General features: G+C 43.3%; 1 protein-coding gene across 5 annotated transcripts in view; it reads right to left on the bottom strand.

Annotated features, from left to right (window-relative positions):
* nlgn2a (neuroligin 2a) overlaps nucleotides 1-21,579 on the bottom strand; it is a 198,348-nt gene that overhangs the window by 5,239 nt on the left and 171,530 nt on the right. For all 5 annotated transcript variants that reach the window (XR_003985792.1, XM_030432083.1, XM_030432081.1 and 2 more), the window contains 4 exons: nucleotides 7,065-7,250; nucleotides 3,262-3,527; nucleotides 1,659-1,812; nucleotides 329-695 (listed from right to left, as the gene is read on the bottom strand). Coding sequence is in view for 4 of the 5 variants with exons in the window: in XM_030432083.1 (XP_030287943.1) it covers nucleotides 329-695; nucleotides 1,659-1,812; nucleotides 3,262-3,527; nucleotides 7,065-7,250 (973 nt within the window). In the remaining variant the exon portion in view is untranslated. The remainder of the gene's footprint in view (nucleotides 1-328; nucleotides 696-1,658; nucleotides 1,813-3,261; nucleotides 3,528-7,064; nucleotides 7,251-21,579) is intronic.

Below are 21,579 nucleotides of genomic sequence, written 5' to 3'. Positions count from 1 at the left end.
CTATTGGAGGACAGGGAGGACATCACAGACATAAGTTTCAAATCAAGGTTTTAATCAATCTGATTCAAATATTTCTTCATTGGGTCATTGAAAAAAACTGAATACATACTTCTGTTATAAGTTATTCTTCTTCAACTTAGAGCAAAGTGAGACAGGGCTCTCCACTTTTAAACCTCTCTTATTTACAGAAACCTTCAGAAAGACACTTTAAACTCTGCTACTGAAGAGGCACTACACTAGCTGCTTAATGCTGCAGTTGTACCAAAACTGCAAAAAAAGACGTAATAATAAGATGATAAGATAAGATGGAATCATTAGCAATGCCTACCCAGTCTTGGCAAAGTTGGTCCAGTAAGTCATAACCACAGCACTCAGCATCACATCATTCTTCGAGAAGTTGCATGGGAACAGGTCTGTTGCACCGATCATGGGCACGCCAAACACGTACGGTATCTCATCTCCATGGGCAGCATCAGCCCATTCAGGTCGTGTCTCGGTTTGGCAGTGGTGGTAGAACGTGTAAAAGTAAACCGGAGACTGAAACTCGGCGTGGAGTTTCGCGGTGGCCACTGCTGGCGCCACCCATTGGTGGTCTGTAAACAGAGCTAGGAGGGTCTTCCTTCGCATGTCCCCATTGTCCCTGTCTGCCCAGTCCGTATACATGAATTTAATGGTCTCCCTCAGGATGTCTTTGCCTGGAGGTTGAGACACAGGAGAGGGGAAAGAAGAAGGAAAAAAGGATAAAGGGATAGGGCAAAAGAGAAAATTGTGATAAGTTAAGAGGAAAGTATTGACAGGGATAGGACACTTCCAGAGGTCAGAGTAGTAAAATGTAAACAAGGTGGAGAAAGATAGAGTAAAATAATTAAAGCAGTGGCTGGGTTCGTATTTATGTGTGAGGATATAGTTGAGAGATACAACACAAAGGGCAAAGGAGAAAATATGCCTCTCACAATGAGTGACAGGCACTTGAGAGGGAGCGTGACTATATTATCCAAATGTGTCTGTATTTTGACTGTGGCCCGCTGTGAGGGGTTTGCGGGCTGATCTGTTAGGAACAACAGCACTGTGATTGGGAGCTGGCTGCCTGGGGGATGATGAGAGACAGCATTAGTGCCCACAGAGCCTCAAAGGCCAGAGCACAGACCCACCATGGTGAAAGATAATCTCAATGATAGGCGTTCTGTTTAGTATGCCTATCTTGGTTGATACACTTTCCTTGGCACACATTTGATGTCTTTTGTCATTCTTTGCCCACATTGTGTTTTGAAAACTTGCATCTCCACTGAGAGCTGAAATTTGTTGAAATACTTTTGATAATGTCAAAAAAAACAGAATGAATCAAACAGCTTCTTTTTCCTGTAGTGTGCAATGTCACATCTAGTTCAGGCATAGGAATATATTTAGTGTATTATCTGGTATGTATAGGCCATCGCATTATAATCATAACTTGTGCTGTTTTCTTTTACCTATGATCTTTCTGAAAATGTTCCTTTCAAACCAGTCTTACGTGTGTGAATTCAGGAAGATATCTAATGGATCCTAATAAGCACAAACGACTGTGACTCACTGCAAAGTTCTGTCTTGTGAGAGGCAGTAGAGGACATAATATGAAAAACTTTAAAGCCTAAAAAGAGTATAATGTTGGCTTTCCTTACCCTCAGGGTAGCCATAGAGGTTGTCTACAAAGTTAGAGATGGTGTAGTCAAAAGCTGCCGCAGAGATGCCGTCATTGTCCTCGCTGTCGTCCACAAACTTCAGACCCTCTCCTTGGTTCACTCCTATGAGGATGTCATAGTTGAGGAACTCCCCCTAGTGGTTCAATAGGGGAAGAACATGTTGAGTGATTAAATTGTATTTGATGAGCAGGGGTTTTCAATCTCTGTTTCAAGTCACAATTACAATTTGAGTTTTGTTCTTGTGTATCAATCCGTCAGGTCAATTCAGTTTTGTTCATATTTCTGCTTTTCTATTTGTTCAAAGTTTTCATATTTAGCCATATATATATGCAGGGTTCGTACACATTTTTCAAGGTCAAATTCAAGCACTTTTCAAGCACTTTTAAGGGTCATTTTCAAGATTTTCCAGCACCTTTTTGCTGGGGTAAAATACGTATCTACAGGAATATATATACTCATGATTTTTTTCTTATCACAATTATGTACATTTTATTATGCTGTAAACATCTAAAATTATGTTTCATAATAGCAAAAATTTCAGAAATTAATTATCCAGTCTGATCCCAATTTTGTGAAAGACAGAGTTATAATGTCAAGCACTTTCAAGCACTTAAACTAAAATCCAAGCACTTTTCAGGCCTTGAAAACACAACATTGAAATTCAAGCACTTTCAAGGATTTCAAACACCCGTACGAACCCTGTATATGCCAAGAAACCTAAATAAGCAGGGTCCCTTTGTATTAATGAATACCACAAGCTCAGCGTAAGACAGAGACAAGAAATCTCATTCCTGTTTTATTACCTCCATATGTTTTCATCAGAAACATTAGATTTGCTCCATCATATCATAGGACCTCAAAGAGAACTTCTACAAAAACAGTCCTGCACAACCTTTAAAGTCAACAATGTCAACTGACACTCAACATAAGCTCATTAAAGACTTTGGGATGTGGCAAATTTTTCCCATCAAATCAGCCAGGAACCTTTTGATGCTCGCCTGACTAAAAAAACATAGTATCAACAAACGTCGTACTTTTTGCATTCCTCAGCATGTCTATTATACAGAATGTCATTGGAAAAATTGCAATTGTTATTTTACAAAGAACTTTATTACTTTTTACCTACTTTCTCTTATTTGCTTCCCCTTATGTGAGAGATTTCCAGTATTTCACAAAATTGTACTGTACTATATTTAAAAAGCAGTGGTTCACAGACCTGGAGGTCATGAAATATGAAATAAGGATGTATTTTTGTGACAATTTCTTATCTCTTCTTTGTTCTTGAGAAATACTAAATAGTTTTATCTAAAGTATGCATGGATTTCCATGAAACTTGGATGAAGGATGAGTCTGGGCCCAAAATAGACATCATAAAATGTTGGTGTGGGACTGGAGAAAGGATGCAAGTTCACACCAGCTGGTGATGGTCACTGCCAGACCCTAACACTGTAATAACCTTCCACACCAAGTTCTTGGTGTTATCCTCTGTCTGGTGTGTCATCACCACTCATGTCACTCGAATTGAAATACAGTATGGAGCACATACTGGTATACCACATTTGGTTAATAGTCAAATTCTAACCTGCTGCATGAGGATCTCAGGATCATCAGGCACCACGTCTCCGTCCACCACAGGGCCAAAGGCGATGTGGTAACGAGCTGGCTGGATGTCCTGGTCCACCAGCTCTCTGAAGTTTTTGCGCCTCAGGCAGTCAACAAGGTCGGCTGTCTCTGTGTAGGTGCAGCCCACCTTACGGGCCAGGATCTTGGTGTACTTGAGGGGCTGGTAGTTGACAGACCAGCTGGAGATGGCAGTTCCACTCTGGGCTATGGCCCTGTGGAACAGACCTGAAAGAATAGATGGAAAAGATGCAGTGTTTATATTACTATTCTAAAAATATGGTGGTGATCTCACTAAATGTAACATACATTTTCCCCAATACTTCGCATTTTTGCAGGCAAGATGGAGCTCTGTGAAGTTGTCTGACTAAAGAAATGTAAACCACTTTCTTATTGACCTTTTTTCTAATTCACTTTTAAATGTTCTCAAATGAGCATAGCTGGGAGACACAGCACAGGACTACAGACCTAAAGCATCTCAACTAGAGCATGCTATAGTGCTGTAACGCAAAAATAAGAGAGGAAAAAGGCACAATCGTGAAAAAGCTCATCTGAGATGTCAAAAGGGCCATTTTCCTCTGTCATTTGCTAGCGGTTTCTTCTCTCAGACTCTGTGTTTCTCGCTGCCTCTCTTTCTTTTTGTCTTCCTCTCCTTGTCTTAGTTCTTGCCTGTCCTGTGCCGTTTGAACCACTGAAGTGGCTCGTTAAGGGGCCGCCTGCCTCACCCGTTTCCTCTCTCATTCCTTTTTTCTTTCTTTTCCCCTCTCCTGGGCTGAAGATTGGTCAGTTAATTATTGAGCACAGCCGCAGAGCCCCCTTTCTCTGGGAAATCAATTATAGTAAGAAGTAGCTTGGAAACAGCTATACCTCCATATCTGCGCTGAGAGAGCCAGGCAGAGAGGTGGGGTTGTTTAGGTATTATTTCATTCAGCTTCAAAATCAGTTTCTTTGTGACTTCCTAAGTGCTCCTTGCCTTCCCTGCAGAGTAACTCCCTCGATTTGGCTTCCTTTCTTTCCTGAAGCGTCATGTCAGGGCATTTTCTGGGCCCTTTCTCATTTGCCTCCTTCAACAATTTAATCACTCCACCTCATCTTACCTCAAACACTGTTAAAAACATACCATGGCTACTGTCTCCCCCTTTATATCCACACCCTGCATCATATCAGTATCACAACTCTTCCCTACATCCTGTCTGCCACTTCCATCCTGCCATCCATCCTGTACGTCTCTGCTGTCGGGCTTGATTTGCTATGCTGTGTTGTTGACATGATTGGTGTGCCTCAAGGGTGGGGATGACAGACTCCTTACCTGGCATCCCTGGTGTGGGAGAGGGGGGAGCATGACAGACAGGCAGTGTCTAGAGGGCTGATGTTACACCGTTAGATGCTGATGAAGACGAGGACCATGATGACGATGATGGGGTGATGACAAAGCGAAGGCATGAGAATGGACAGGTGGCAGTGTGAGGAGGATGGTTGTCAGCAACAGAAGACAGAGGGTTAATACAGGCTTTCTCCACCATTAGGGTCCCTCTGCAGCTAAAGTGGGGTTCCCCTGAAAAAATTAATGATTGAACTACAATGACTGAGAATAGTACCAGTTGCCATCTAAGAATAAACAAAAAAGCATTTCTGACTTTTGAGTATAGAGGGCCAGCGTACCAAAAGTCTGGCCATCTGAAAAATTAAAAAAAAGTAACAATTCAAGTGTAACATTTTAGAGAATACTTTCTTAATTTACCTTTTCCGAACTAGGTGAGATGAGTCATGCCACAATAATGTCTGCATGTCACGTGTATAGCAAGGAGGCTACTATCTTAGAATAAAAACTGGAAGAAGGGGAACACAGCTAGCTTTGTCTGCTTGAAGTTCAAAAACACATTCCAAGAAATCTAAAGGTTACGCATATATATCTTGTTTGTTTAATCCATGGATATAGAGAGTCTAGCTGTGACATTTTCTTGTTGAGTAACAGCAAGGCACAGTGCCCTCCCAGAGTGGAGAAGTAGTGCATAAATAAGATTATTTCAACTTTTGCATTACAAAATGTAGTTACAGCATCCAAGTCCCCGTAACAAAATTACTCCTCTTTAGAACTGTGGATAGGCTAGTCGTTTACCTCGTGATTCCTGTCTTTATGTAAAGCTAGGCTATCCATCCTGACTCTGGCTCTATACTTAATGCACAGACAAAAGAGTGGTATCAGTCTTCCATTAAAGTATAAATCTAACATAACAACTGGGGTCGTGCAATGTTTCTAACGGCTAAGTGGGTCACTCGTCAATGAGGGAAAATGGCGGGCTATGCCTGGGTTTTTATAAGGGTTAGCAGTGGTAATATCAGTGGTAATTATAGAGGTTGTGTTAAATGGACACAGTGACACGGCAGCATTGCAAAAATGCTCACTCAAGCTTTGACACCACACATTTGTTATCAAGGCACATCCATGCAGAAAGAATGAGTCAGTTAGACATGCGTCTTCTTGGTGCTTCACACACACACACACATATACACACACTTACACATACACACCGCAGTTATTGAAACAGATATATGGTTGTGTGAACACACTCTCTCTAAACTCTCTCTGTCTTTACACCCACCATTTCTTCCCTGTTTCTGTCCTTTGCAGTTTGTGTGTGTTAAATGGAAAATGAACAGAGTAGAGGAATATTCAGGTAGAGTCCTCGAGCAGCGTAGAGAACAGAGAAGTTACGATTGGAGGAGGACAGCTTCAAGAACAGCATGATCAAAGGCAGCGAGTGCGTGACCATTTGGCTGTGGGTCGCCAGCTACACTGATCTCAATTCAGATCAAAGTCGATTGGTTCGTAGGCCTCTCTCTTTTGGTGGTGCAATGTTAACACTTAGCCCTCAGGGTGTGTTGTTGGTAATGGGGAGCATGAGGTCAGATGGATATAGGTTTTCGACCGAGGGAGAGACACTCTGCTGCAGAGCAGCGGACTGTTAACAGAGCCAGGAGCATGTGCCAAGTCAGGTAATGTTGGATCTCCAGTGTGATTTATACTCCATAGACATGAATGACATAACGTAGATCAAACCTGGACTCGCTCATTAGCCACATGACTGCTTGAATTCTTCAGTTCACAGGACAAGCAGCGGTTTCCTTTGAGGATAGAGGTGTCAAGCGAACATCACAGGACTTAGCGATTTCTGTGCTGGAAGCTGCTAGCTAAGTTTCCATTTGACCATATGGGTATGGCAGGATCTCAGTGATTTGATTACATTTTGCACTGGATAAATCAAGGGTCATCCCATAACTCAAGGATAAATGAAGTAGAAGAAAAACACTATTTGACTATACTGAGCAAGTAATTTCAGCAACAAATACAGGAAGATACATTATTTGTTGAGCATCTCAGTGGGTACATTGGACACGGCAGGTTTGATTACCTGTTTCCAGATAGCATATAGAACAAATATACACATTAGGGCTACTCTAAAAGAGAGAAACATTATTGGATCAAGTGGAATTCATGTAAGCAGACACAATCCATTAGTCGAGAGATTTGTGGTTTGTAAAGTGATTCCAAGGGTTGGATCCAGGGTACTGGCAATCGAAGAAAATCCAGATATTGCAGGAATCCCGTTACCAGCGGGAACCTTGTGCTCATGTGTTTTTCTCTCTACGCTAATGCTTTTACTGGGCAGAAACACACAACGAAAACAACAAGTGAATGTGAGGTGACAGATAAAGAAAAATTTATGTTTCACCAAGAAAACAAACAAGCAACAAAACAATTACCCTCTGAATGGTGAGAGAGGATGAGGAGGTTGACACATGACGCTCCAGCTCCAGAGCCGAAAATAGTGATCCTCTCCGGGTCTCCGCCGAAGTGGCCAATGTTCTCATTGAGCCAACGCAGGGCCTGAATCTGGTCCAGAAGGCCATAGTTCCCCTTAGCGGACTGATCACCGGTGCTGAGAAAGCCTGAGGATGAGGGAGGGAAGAGGACAGGTGGGGAAAATAGCAAAGAAAGGAGGATATTGAGGAGGAGGGGATGTAGGGACAGGAGAGAGGTAAAGGAAGAAGAGAGTGACAAGATGACGTTAGCATCAGAACCTTTAGTATTTAGTACTGTCTGGTAAATGTTCCCTAAATTGGCATGTACATCAGCTTCTGACTGGCTGCATGACTGCAGAGAACAAGTGTGTATATGTTCAACTGTGCATGTGTCTGTGTGTGTTTGTAACACCCTTGTCATCAGCAAAGAGTGACAGAAGGTACACAGAGACAGCAGCAGGAGGGATAAAATTGCTTTTTCAGCTCCTCTCTTAATGACGTTTACTCTGTCTAATGGCATTGAACAGGGTCCTCTGCACAAAGCCACTTACAGTACAGCAGCCTGCACTCCGAGAAATATAGGTGACCTTAATCTGAATCACACACATAAATGGATTACAAGTGATGACATACCGTGCTTGGAATTTAGGATCGTAAAATGTCTTTCGTCCTTTTCTTATTGATATGGTTGTGACATTTTCAGAAGCAAAAGAAGATACCCCTTATTTTAACAGTGGAGCATTTTACCGATAAATATTAAATATTTTGACTTCCATTCATAACTTTAATGATGGCTCTGTCAAAATCCCATACAGTTCCATTAAACCATGATATTGTGACAGTGAGCAAACATGCACAAGACCAGGACCCCTAAACCGAAGCAGCTCGATAGAATTCAGCCATGATTCATTGTGCTTTTCCTGCTGTGACTTGTCAAAATGTCTTCCAGGGAAAAGGTCTTCATATAAGAAACGAATATGGTATTATTCCTTGTCCTACTGTGCTTGTCCTATACCATAGAGGAAGATGTAAATGATGTAAATCACATTACTACATGTACTTGCTTGTGAGCTATACCTGTATAGCACAGATGCTTAATTGTGATTGTGTGAGGTGCATTCTGACTACACCTACGCTGAGCATCTGCACATGCAGCCCTGCAAACACATTATGTACACATTCTCCGTATAATACTTTGTCCAACCTTACTGAGTTTAATCTAGGCAATTTCTTCACTGTCATGATTGTTGTTTTATGAGTTGCCATGTGACACGAGACGCTGTTTGCACATCACATTTTGATCACTGAATGATAAAGGAGCGAACATCCCTCAAAGCTTCTCCGTGAGACAATCGTCCATTCATCAGAGCATTTTAATTGTAGCTCACCCTTTCTGTTGCTAGTTGACATTTGCCTCCCATGATTACTGCTGAGCATCTTCGATTGTTCCACCAAAGACCTGCATCTTTTCTATTTAAGTACCCATTAATTGTCAGCCTCTCAGAACCTAATGGGACTCCTAATTAGAGCTTTATTAAAAGGCAGGTGCACAGGAAAGGTCATCCATTAAACCTATACAGTAGAGGTTAAACACTTGTATACAGCTAGATGCTGGAAATTGTTGTAACACTGCCCTACAGTATGTGGTTTGCTGTGCGCTCCAAATTAGTGTTCGAGAGGCTTTATCAAGATTTCCAATTAAACCACACACAGCATCACAGGCAATTCTTTACTTGTCTACACCTTTGTTCAGGGCTAATTACACTGTAAAATAGGTTTAGGTAGGCAGCTTGTTTGGAGGATGTTGACAGGATTTGCCTTTCAAGGTATTTATTCAGCATCCTGTCAGAAAGTACAGCCAGGTCAATCTGCATTTGTAGTAGTGAGATTAAGGATATCAGATATAGAAACCAAGGTATGCAAATAAACAAAACTAAGTTAAACTGAGATGACATGTTTACTACATGACAACGTTACAAAAGCCCTATTCAAAAAGAGCCATCTTATTCACAAAATAACAACTAATGTAGCAATGACTAATTCTTGCCACAATTACACAAATGATATTACTATTTTTTATAATGTATGAATGAAAACTGCAATGACAGGCATTAGTCTGGCTGGATCTCACTTGATACAAACAACTCCTCTTAACAAGAGCCAGCCTGCTGCTTTGGCTATGGATGAGGCGCCATCTTGTGGCGACACCACGACAGTTAATCTGGACTCTCTCAATATTATGGAAATAACAAGAGCACATTCGCTTCAAAACAGTAATGCAGAACAATATAATACACAAAGGTCGATACATACAATTAAGGGACGAATGTAAAAGCTGTAATTGAGACCGGCGCGAAAATTACAGTCACAACAGCTGGAGGCTAAAGAATTGCATATGACGCAGTTTTAATTAGCAATTATGCTTGCTGGCAGTTACTGAAGACAAAAGGACAGAAAGAAATGGATGCACGTAATGACGCTTAGCTTACTCACTTAACCCCTTTCATCTGCAACACACCAGGAAAACCAGGAGGGACAGCAACACACTGAAACTGGATTATAAAGTAATAAAAACATCTTTACATTAAGCACACGACGGGAGGAATCAGCCGGTGGCAACTGCTGAAAGGGGCTTTCGGCGAACTTGAAGGGGCGTGGCTTATTAACCTCGTCAACCAATTAAAACTGACCCACGGAGGGTAAGGGAAGTTGAATATTATTTCTGCCACAGTAGTGGATCACTCTTTTTCACATAGATGTTTATACTGAATTTTCTGCACTTATGTTTACGGCTTATACCTACAGGAGTTAAATTACATTACCTTATCATTCCTCTCCTCACACTGCAGGTACAACCCAAATCAATCAATGTTAATCACCTCCCATGCTCGATGAAAACAAAAGGGATCGAAGCACATTATCGGTGAGCACATCATGCATTTAGTGTTGAAGTTGTTTTGGAGAGATGTGTTTTGTATTAATTGTATTTGTTGTATTAATACCTGCAATTGTATTAATACCTGCAATATTAATGAGGTGAGAATACAAACTCAGAGATATTTATTTGTTTCCGTAACTCAATAAACAAGCTGTTCTCAGAGGAAAGAAAGGTACGCAGGACGCTAGGAAAGGTGGCAGGGTCCGCCAAATATAAACACAGTAAAACAGTATGATGTTGTGCTGTCTTCAGTCATGAAAACGGTGATGACCTCTGTTTAGCACCACCCCCCCCCCAAAAATTAATTAATTAATAAATCAGCCAATGGAGATATTTCTTTTCTGATTGAAATTTCTTCCACAAAACTACACAGTGCACCTTTAAACACCACAAATGAGGGTGACACAAGTAATCTGCAAGTAGGCCCGTTCACTAAGCCAAAGTAACAAGCCGCCTTATGTCCAACTGTAGGCATCACCATATACTAAACATTAACAGTTATGCTTATGAGGTCATTAATTCAGCGATACGTAGCAAATCATCCATGTCAGTGTAGTTTCTTGCACAAATATGAGCAGTGCTCATACGAAGTCCGGCTCCAGTGGAAAAACTGCTCTGTGCAAATTTGTGAAGAAAGGTCGTCTAGTGCTATGTTTTGCTCCTCAGTTACTGTTTTTGCACAATTGTCCACTCTGCTGGTGGGACGTCAAAACACTGAAACGGGCCAGTGCGGCTCCAGCAGACAGCCAAGATCCAGACGTTATCTTGTTACAGCCGAAGCCGTTGTCTTTCCCGCACCTTCACGCTGCGTCCATCTGACTGCGAGTCAGTGTGCACAACAGCGGGCCACTTCACCCGTCCTCCCCCATCCTCTATAATCTGATAAAAGGCCTCGAAAAAAAACCAAAAAAACAGAGGAGCTGGTTAAAGCGCCGCAATGCAAGATGAAAGCGAGGCTCTGCATGAATAGCCTTTAAAATGGCTGTGGTAAGGAATGGTGGTTAGAGGGGGTGAGGGAGACAGAGACGGGGAGTAAAGGAAAAGGAGAGAAGGATAGTGGGTGTTCTGTGAGTCCCGGATAGAGGCACAGTGTTTCATCCTGCCTCCAAGACACCAGGGGTTGGCACACACACACACACACACGCAACACACACACACACACATGCATGGAGACACTGATCAAAGGCTGACACTACAGAGAAGAGTGCCTCCTTTTCTCTCCATCTCCCTCTCTCTTCCACACACACACACACACACACACACACACACACACCACGTATACATGCGAGCACCCAAAGACAGAGGAATAATGCAAATATATTCTTTCATCCCTTCTCCTCCCATTTGCAAACGTAAACAGCGAACACTATGTATAATCATTCAAACACGCTTGCGCCCACGCAGCCTTTGCGCGTCCATTTGTCTGTTGTACTTTGAGTAAACACAACGTAAAAAACTGTGTGTCCATCCTGCAGTCACAACAGAGCAGCAATGAGCCTTCCTCGTGCCATTAGAGAGCTGTGAGATTATGCTCATAGAGCCTCGCGCAGGTTTTGCTGTGTGTTCGAAGCCGTGCGCGTCGTGGTGATTTGTGTGTGGACGCAGAGGTGCGTGCATGCGTGGCTCTGAGCGCGGCCATACGTGTGATTATGATTTGTGTGTGAACGATGTGTTTGCTGGATGACAAGAGGAGCTTCTAGCACACTATATCCCACGTGAATTCATTGTCAGAGGTTTGTATAGGTGCCAGAGCTCCCTTTCTGTGTGTGTGTGTGTGTGTGTGTGTGTGTGTGTGTGTTCCTGGCAGCATAGTAATTATTGTCTGTCAGAGGAGTGTGTGCAGCGTCCAGAGAAACGAACAGATGTGGGCGGCTCGGAGCCTCTGAATAATGTATAGGACACACACCTTTTTGACATGACACACACATCTCAGATTGAGCCCACTACTTTCGTAAGGGGATGAAAGCCGCCTGCTTGTTAGATAGGCCGCAAAGTCCTTAATGGCATCTGAATGTGTTACCGCGATTACTCGCGGCGTATCGCGGCGTTGAAACGCCACCGCCGCCAAAGTGGGCAGCGCCGTCATGCCGCCGTCGCGCCAAACGCTTTGCAATTTCCAGAGGGTCACGCTGAATGACGCCAGCGAGGGTAGGAAGCATTTGGAAGTGGGAGGAAAAAAAAAAAAAGGGGAAATAAGAAACATCTCCCTTTTTTTTCCAGCGAGCTTAAAAAGAGGCTCCCCCCCCCCCCGCCCGCCCCCGACAAACACCACACTGGCTTAGACACAGCGATTGGCCCTGGGTGATTTGCTCCGCTTTTGTCCCTCTCTTTCTTATTGTGCTCCTTCTCTCTCTAAAATCATTACTACTACTGCCTGGCTGTGGCGACCAAATTATCTGTGAAATTATTCTGATTCCGTGCCCTCGTATACCGGGCAGGACCTGTCCCGGCGCGCACGGGGGAGGCGGAAGTGTCTAATGTAAACTCTTTCCTGAGCAGAAAAACAATTGCATTTTGAAGACGTGAACAATCAGCCGAGTGAGGGGGGGAAACGTGCTTGTTATCAGTAGCAGTCAGCACCTCCCTCTAATCTTTTTTCTTTTGCTGTTTGCCACTTTTCTGTAATTAAAAAAACAAAAACAGAAACAAAACATGGCCTTGCTCTTTTTCTCATCCCCGAGTGTTCTGCTTCTTCTTTTCGTCTATTTCTTTCTGTAAAAGTCATTTTTGTTTGAGCAGAGTAACAGTAGTGTGTTACTGATGCTGCTGTGATGATGCATTTAGATATTTCTGTTCATTCAATTTCATTCTGCACTTACCTCTACGTACAGTACTACCCATTGCTACTGGCATTCCAAAATTACATTCAAATAACTGACCGATACACAGTGGATTCCCAGGAAGTGCTGCATGCGTTAAATGTCTGCACATGCCAACACGTTTCTGACTAGTGCTGTTTCAGATTAAAAGAGGCGGAGAGAGTCACAGGAAAACCCCAATGTAGCCGCTCAAAATGTGTCTGCTGTCAAGTTCGCACAGACTTGCTGTTACCAACAGTGACCAAAGGTGTCGCCAAAAATCAAACAGCGCCGAAATCTCGAGGAAATGCTCAGGTGTTTTGAAATTTTGAAACCGTCAGAATAACTTGTGCATTTTCGCACTGTTTCCTCTCTCTCTCTGTCACTGGTTGTTCCTTCTCACGGATGCTCCTTCATTCGCTCTTCCCTCTTTTATCTCCCCGGTCCCCTGTGGTTCAATCCTTCCGTCTTGCGGGGAATGGTCCGGGGGCTGAGGCTGCTTGCTTCTGAAGTCCTGTCCTGCGTGTGTGTGTGTGTGTGTTTGGACGTTAGCGGCTGCACTGTCAGTGGACTCTCTTTCAAGCCTTGTCACTCTCTTGCTCCCCTTTTAATGAAGTGGTGAGGCCAATTGTGTGTGTGTGTATTTGTGTGTGTGAGTGTGTGTGTGTGTGTGTGTGTGTGTGTGTGTGTGCTCACATCAATGTGTTTTGATGTCGTCTCAAGCTGTGTGTTGCCATACTGTATACTCTATGTGGCACGACAACACAGAGATACCGCAAAAGCGAAAGAGAAATGTGTGTGTGTGTGTGTGTGTGTGTGAGTGCGCGGACACTGGTGAAAGAGAAACCAGGCCAGCTCCCAGCAGAGTACGACCATGTGCACACAAGTGTTTCTCAGCGCCTCTGTCTACATTTACATGTTTATGTGTGTGTCTGTGTGTGTGTTTTAGCATGGTGGAGGGTGATTGCTTTTGGGTTTTTTTTCCGCGGGCCAGTCCAAGTGTGTCAAAGGGACGCAGAGGAACGAACACACACACACGCACGCGCGCACTCATACGCAGAGGGAGGATGACAGAAGGGAAGAAGGACGAGAGCGGCTGACAGAGACAGAATGAGTCACAAAGGGACAAACACAGTGAGAGGAAGTGAGATGGTACATTGTCAGGTGTGTGTGTGTGCGTGCGTTTGTGTGAGTGTGTGTGTCCACGGGGACAAGAAGAAGGACCAGTATCTATTTCACTCGCCTTCTTTAACTAGAGTCTTTATAGAGTGGCGGTGTGTTTCTATCGATCAGCTTTTGTTGCCCTGTGAACACTTTTACAGCCCCGAGGAACAATAGCTCACCGACGCGATCACACACTCCCATCATGAGCCTTTTCATGTGTGCGCGTGTGCTCGGAATCGCAAAGCCTTTCGCCTCCGCCGTCTCTCTCTCTGTAAAAAAAAAAAAAAAAAAAAATGTCTCCCTCAGCCTCCTTCCGTACCTCCACTCCTGTTTATCCATCATTTGGCTCCCTTGGGTGTTGCTGTCCCTGGGGGTGGGCTTCTATCCAGTCAGAGGGTAATGGTGGGTGAAATAGGGGTGCCATGGGCCAGATCGGACACGATGTATGGCATAATGTGTGTGGGGTGTGTGGATAGCACTTGTGCACAGGCACGGTAATTGTTTTAAGTCATTCCTGTGTTTGAAATCAATTGAAAAATCCCCCTGTGAGTGTCATTATCGCAGTATGTGTGCGTTGAATCCATCTATGAGGCCCCTGATGTTATGTGAGATGCCATCCCATGTAGTCCTATCATATCATCCAGGTACCATGACCTGGCACATTACATGTTGGTGCAAGTGATAACACACAAGTGAATAAAAGTCATTTTCAGTATGGATTTCACCTCCACAATCTGCACATGTAAATCAATGTATATGATTTATGTTGCTGGATTTGATTTAGAGATAATCACGGTTAAAGGGTCAGGGTTTCATCCAACATCATATAAAACATTTTTTAAAATCTGCTGGATGTAGATGTGGCCACCTAAATACTGCAGTTTTCAAGATAAAAATACCCCATCTCACAATGTTAAAGAAAATGACAAAAATATTCCTAGATCTGTCCCTTTTCCGGGATCCAGTCCAAAAGTTTTTCGGGTTTATTCTGGATCGAGACTCATCCTCCATCCAAGTTTCGTGGAAATCCATTTGGTAGTTTATGTGTAATCCTGCTGACAAACCAACCAACCAACCAAGGGGCACTTTAAAGAAGTTGACCCTTTCTTAAAGTTTGGGTACTTTGAGACAGATTATACAATGAATGGTCAAAATCAAAGCAACAGAGTCAGCAACATCTTGACTTTTACTGAAAGAAAAAAATTCAATCTATCTCCGTCCAAGCCGACTGACAATAAACCGTTTATACAATGCTCCCGAGCAAGGATGGAGGGAAAATAAGTGGAGATGAAGGGAGGGTGGGGGCGGGACACAGAGTGAGCAAAACAAGAGCTAATGAATCCCCAAACTGCCATCCATGCCTGCTCCAGCAGCAGCAGCTGTGCGGTGGTTAGGATTTACCGAGCAAAACAAACAAACAGCAAAAATAAATGGATAAACACTCATTGTGCGTCTGGAGGGGGGGGTGTGAAAGTACGTGTGTGTGTGTCTCGGACTGTGCTTGTCCGCATGCGTGTTTATGCGCAGATGTTGGTGTGCGCGAGTCTGCCCGCGAACGTGCCGCACGCGCCATCGCCGTCTCCCCGTGTTTTCGCCCTTCCCCGGCTGCTGCTGCTGCTGCTGCTGCTGCTGGAGGAAATGAATGGCTGTTGTGTCTGCGCATCTGTAGAGCTAAAAGTAGACCTCTGCTATTCCACTACGCGCTGGCAAAATGCTGCAATACTTCAAACAGAGCCCACGCTGGGTTGGCCTAGATACTGTAACTCTTCCTCACACAGCACTCGCTTAGCAATGGCGCCGGAATGCAGCCGGCACGGCGCAGTTTAGCTGAGCATGGGTTTCGTTCAGCTGGCATCCAGCTTCTTGCTTCTTTGGCATCGTTCTCATTTGACCAGTTGTCATAATTCATTTCAAACACCGCCGAACAATTCTCAGTTTGCAACTCTGCAAAGGTGAGAAAGAAGTGCTGCACATCTTTCTCTTCTATGTTTTCATTATAAAACAAAAGTATTGAAGTTTTGCTATGCGCCGCAGTGACAATCCTGGATAGAGAAAGGTTTAAGTGAGCGGCGAGGCTTTCGGCCATACAAGTGCCATATCGCAACGTGTTCAATGACGGCGGCTGCTCCATATCTGCAGTATTGGAGAGGAGTCTGGATTCATTATTCAGCCGCTAACCTCCCTCTCAACTCAGAGCCGGGCCTCACGCTGGGAGAGTGTCTGCGATGAGAGGCCTCGTCTCTCTGCTGCATGACTGATACCGAACCTCAACACTGCTAACTCACCGCCACAGTATGCGCATCATTCTCACTACACACAAACACACACACGCACGCGCGCGCGCTAAAACTGCCTACACACAGCCGTACACACATATTTACACGATAATCCTGTCCATCAAAAGTAAAAGAACCTAACAGACACTCACGGCCATGTCTGATGTTTTCACTTTCATGGCAGTGTAATTAAAATATGCAAATGATATGATAAAAATGCATTTCACTCTGATGGCGACAATGCCAGTTATGCTGAATGCCTTCAATATTGGAATGGTATTGTCAGATAAGGCACATCAAAAGTTTGGATGACATGTGGCGCGCGCGTACGGGTGGGTGTGTACGTCTGTGTTTGCGTGTGTGTGTGTGTGACAAGGAGGACACCGAGCTTTATCTCCAGCGCGTAAAGAAACCAATCTGACTCCTGCCTCGCGAGCGTGTGAGGACAACTACTCGAATACCTCTCGATCGCTCATCCCGCACACAAACACCTCCGCACACCCACACGCACTCGGCAGAGCTTTCGACTGTTTTGACCTTCCGCGTGTTGTGTGTGCCCGAGCAAACAATTTAGATAAACAATGTCGGAGAGAAATTTTTGCGCCGCTATCTCCCGCTGCACACATTCGGTGCGTATTCGTGCGTGCTTGCCGAGTTCTGCAGGTCAGCATTTCGATGTAAAATAGTTGTCGACAGGGTGATCAATACAACCCACATGGATCGGCTGAGGTGGGAACACAGAGTAGTTCATTCCTCCGTTGAAGAAGACCATGTACCTCGAGCTTTCACGAGATGAACTGATGGATGAGTTGCTTCTTTATGGGTGGGAAATATTGTCTTCTTCTTAAGAGAGAAATGGACCACTTCAAACCACATTGGATTTATCTGAAAAAATATACCGTCACAAAGATGAGAACAGGTTTTTCCATCCATTAGCATCCATTCGGGGTTTTTTCGAACAGTGGTACATAAACATGGTCTCCACGTCATGATGGTTTAAATCAGGGCTGGCCAAAGTTGGGCTCGACGGACATATTTGGCCCACCATAATGTTTCATGTTCGCCTGCCAGATGTTTCTTTTGAAAAGTGAAATTTAATCAAACCAATAATCTTACCAATCGCTGTTGGCATTTCATTTTTTGTGAGGTGAAAATGATCTTTAAATATGACAGATCCCTGATAAGTAACTTGCATGTCGGGCAGAGTAACAGGAAGTCATTACAACAAAGCAACTTGGCATCCTAGTACTACGGAGGCCCTGAGGGGCAAATGAAGAAAAACAAAATTAGGAACTTAAAATTCACCTGGTCTTAAGTCTTAAACACAGGAGAGAAAAGAAATTAGATCAGACTTAGACAATAAATCCACGGCTAACAATCCAACACTGCTTTTGGTCAATGGTCCACCATTAAGTTTCGGTTTTGTTCCTCCCAGGGGAAAAGGTTTGGACACCCTTAGTTTAAATATACATGAATAACAATAACAATAACAAATGAAGATGTATGAATACTTTTGTTTAACTATAAATCTCAGCACCAGGCCACAGTTTCTTTCTCATCTCCAGCATCCTCATCTATACATGGTATCAGTGGAGGAAGTAGCATTTAGATCCTTTACTTTAGTAATAGTTATAGTAGTAATACTGAGTACCAAGTAAAAGCCCCACATTCAAAATCATACTTGAGTATTATCAGCAAAATGTTTTGACATTTCTTATTGAATAGATATTGCTGATGCATTAAAGAGCATTTTAACACTGTATATGTTGGATCTTATTTCAACTCCATTATATAGTCTATATCTACAAAAATACTTAATATTAAATATGTTGATATGGGTTTTATAACTCGTAAATAAAGCTGTCACATAAATGTAGTGGAGTATAGAGTATAAAGAAACGACATGTGGAAATTTTCAAGTAAAAACCTCTGTAGTAAATGTGCTGAGTTACATTCCACCACTAAAAACTGAAGGCATATTTGGAACGTGGAAATCCCATCACAGTGACAGGATGACTCATGGTTGGTGACATGGAGTGGTGGAGAAAGCCAAAGGCTACTGGGCTATCAGCTGCTATTTCAGAATGCAATAAAAAGGCAAACAAATAACCGTGCTGAAGGCTTTCACAGGGGTGGTGTTTTCTCTCTTCACGCCGTCACGTACAAATGGAAAACACTGCTCCCCTGCGCGGCGCCAGATAACACTGTTTGTCAACCTCATGATTTGCGCCCGGGCCTTTTGTCATATCACTCATTGTTCTGAATGCATGGAGGTAACGCCACGGAATGAAATCGCTCTGAAGGAGAGGAGGGAGGCCGCGCTCCTCCACAATATGATCAACTCACAGGACGTGTCCGTCTTGTGAGGCAGTTGTGCGACCACTGTAGCGTTTTCTGCTTCGAAAAGCGGAGCGGTGATTTATCAGCAGGTTGTACCAGACGAACCGCGGTCGCTCACACCAAGGCCATTTACAGGCAGGACAAACGGAGACTTTTTCCTCTGAACGGGCAGTATTGAGCAAAGTTAAAGAAGCGCTCAAAAATTATTTTGTACAAATAACAATCCGTTTTTCTCAATTTTACCATTTACATTATTAACTTGGTAAACTACAACCTTGATTTCAGGCGTGGAACGTGGGAGGCTGGGGTGTTGGAGGGGCTGCGGCACCCCCTGAGACGCGGCGTTTAACAGAAAAGTGCGAGACGGACTCGCAGCGGAATAAGAGAGAGCGCTCAGGCAGGCAAGCGAGAAAGAGGGAGGGTGAGAAAAAGTGTCCACAAGATATTAAAACATTCGCCACGAAGCTTCGGTATATCAGTCAAGCGCGCGAACGATACTGCAGACTGGAGTCTCTGTTAACTCTGACAAAGAGCTGCACTACATTTGCTCATCTCCGAGGCGTAAAGAAAACAATAACTTGACATATCTTAGATTGCACGTGCCGCATGTACAAGAAGGGGCAAAAAATTTGGAATATGAGACAGTGTTTCACAAAGTTGACAAAGTTTCTCCTAACTCAACAACGCACAAAGTTAATAGATTTTATAAGGGAGTCTTCATCTCCTTCATGTTGTTATCTGTGTGGCTGCTGTGGCCGCTTTGACCTATAGCATGTTGGAATAGAAGTCTGCTGTGTGCTTTCATGCAAAACATTCTGAAAATGTCGCCAATTAGCTGTTAGCTATCCTTGAGATTCAAATCAATACGAAAACCCATAATGCACCATTTATTATGACGTCTGAGACTGACTTCAAGTATCCCTGTTTTGAACTCTAACGGAAAATGTTCAACCATGCTTATGAATTTAATAGTAAAAACAACTGTGAGCAAAAGATGCTTTAATAATAAATAATAGATTTCATGATAAAATAGTAAGTGAAAGGCAATAGTGCGTGGGCAGGCCAGAGCTTTGCATATATGTACCTCCAACTTCAGGTATAAGTATACAGTGGTAAGACTAAAACTGTTTAGGAACATAACACTTCATGCACTATGTAGATACGCTGTGTCTCTAGTCTATATCCTATACGAGAAAGCCTGGACACATGATATGATAGCAATCCAGCTATCTTCATAGCTGGGGAGTTACCAGGGGCAACGGTGGCCGGGGACTGCCTGAAACGCTACTCATCAGCAGAAAATTCACGAGAAAACATAATAAAAGTGTCTTCATGTCCTTGCTGCGGACACACTACAATGGAATGAAGTGAAGACCCTGTGAGGCGAACAGGCACAAAGAGAAAGCACCTGTCAGGCGGCACCACGGAGGGTACCTTGATAGGCAGTATGCATCTATTCCCCCCATTTTCTACCACTATCTTGTCCCTCGCTGCCTCTCCAATCCAGCCAGCTGGGCCTGGACGAGCCTGTGTATTAACAGTGCGAGTGTGTCCCAGCACTTGTACAGTATAGTGGACTCTCAGAGGCCTTTTCTTAGCCGCTGACATCACAACTTCAGTAACAAGACTGCAGAGTAGATTAAATCTCCTTTCCTTTTTCTCACTGAGGAACTGACTCGGCTGTACGGCTGCCTATACACAACACAACACCCAGTTAGTGTCTGAGCTGGACCGTAAGGACGCCGCCCTGTAAATGTAGCGCCATGTTCGGGAGAAGATGACATCTATTATGCAGAGATAAAATGATACACACGGTTTAAAAAAAGTTGAAGTTGCACTTCTGAATAAAAAACAATTTGTTCAATAATTGAAAAGCGCAGGCGTTTTAAAATGAAACGCGTCTACAGATTGCTGCCAGAGTGCAGCACTTGTAACACCGTAATCAGCTGAACTGGTCGCTAGTTGCAGTATAGATTTATTAAGAGAACTTGGATGTCCATACATCCTATTTCAAGTTGCTAATTCAGTGTCAGAATCTGCTCTTCAGTTCTCCCTTCCAACCACACTTTCACCACTCTCTTGGGGTTTTTTTTTTTCCACTGGCACTTTCAGCAGCGCTTAGTCAAACCACTGCCACGCTGATTTGCTTTTTCATTACCGGTTTTGCTGCCCAAGATGGACCATCTCTGGATTGGGGTAAAAGTTCGGCCCGCCGCACCTCCGAGCGGGCTGCAGTGAAGTCACAACCTTTCTTCTCTTCAAACAAAAAAGGAGGAAGTTCATTAAAGTCTCTGAGCGTTCAGCTCTCAGTAATTTTACAGCTTCTCCAAGTTGGCGGTTTAAAGTTTGGTTCCTTTCCTTCAACCCTGTTTGTATTTCACAGTCACATCCTGTTTGCTTTCAGCTCCAGACAAGCGCCTCGATAGTTAAAGACAAATCTTCAAGCAGATGGCACTGTTGTAACAGAAATATTACAAAAAGTATTCTTGCACTTTTTTGTTCCCTTCATATTTTATTTAAATGGCTAATGCTAAAGGCTTTGCACATTTTCCTCTTTGTTTCTTTTGTAAACTTCTGTGACAGTCACTGCCATTATTATTGCTTTTCTGGTGAGCCAGCCGGGTATTGAACTGACCAAAATTATTAAGATATTCAGGTCAGCAAGAATTATAAATTCTGCCCATACAGCCTAATATTTCAGCAAATGACATTAACATTTTCAACGCCAACTTCAGTACTCTTATTCAAACCTCCAATACTTTATCTGTTTTTTTTGTTTGGGCAAAAAAAAAGAAAAAAAAAAGAAACCCTCAGAAGAAATGCAAATGGAATAAATCCAATTCCATCCACAGGCTGAAAGAAAACAAAACTTTTTTTTTTACTTCGATGAGCTCCCTTCATTATGCAAAAACCAAACCGCAGTTTGAAGACAAAATAACATTATTATAACGACCTGCTAT

This window comes from Sparus aurata, chromosome 10 (assembly GCF_900880675.1).
Source record: "Sparus aurata chromosome 10, fSpaAur1.1, whole genome shotgun sequence".
Classification (NCBI taxonomy): Eukaryota; Metazoa; Chordata; class Actinopteri; order Spariformes; family Sparidae; genus Sparus; species Sparus aurata.
This window is presented reverse-complemented; position numbering and strand designations above follow the sequence as displayed.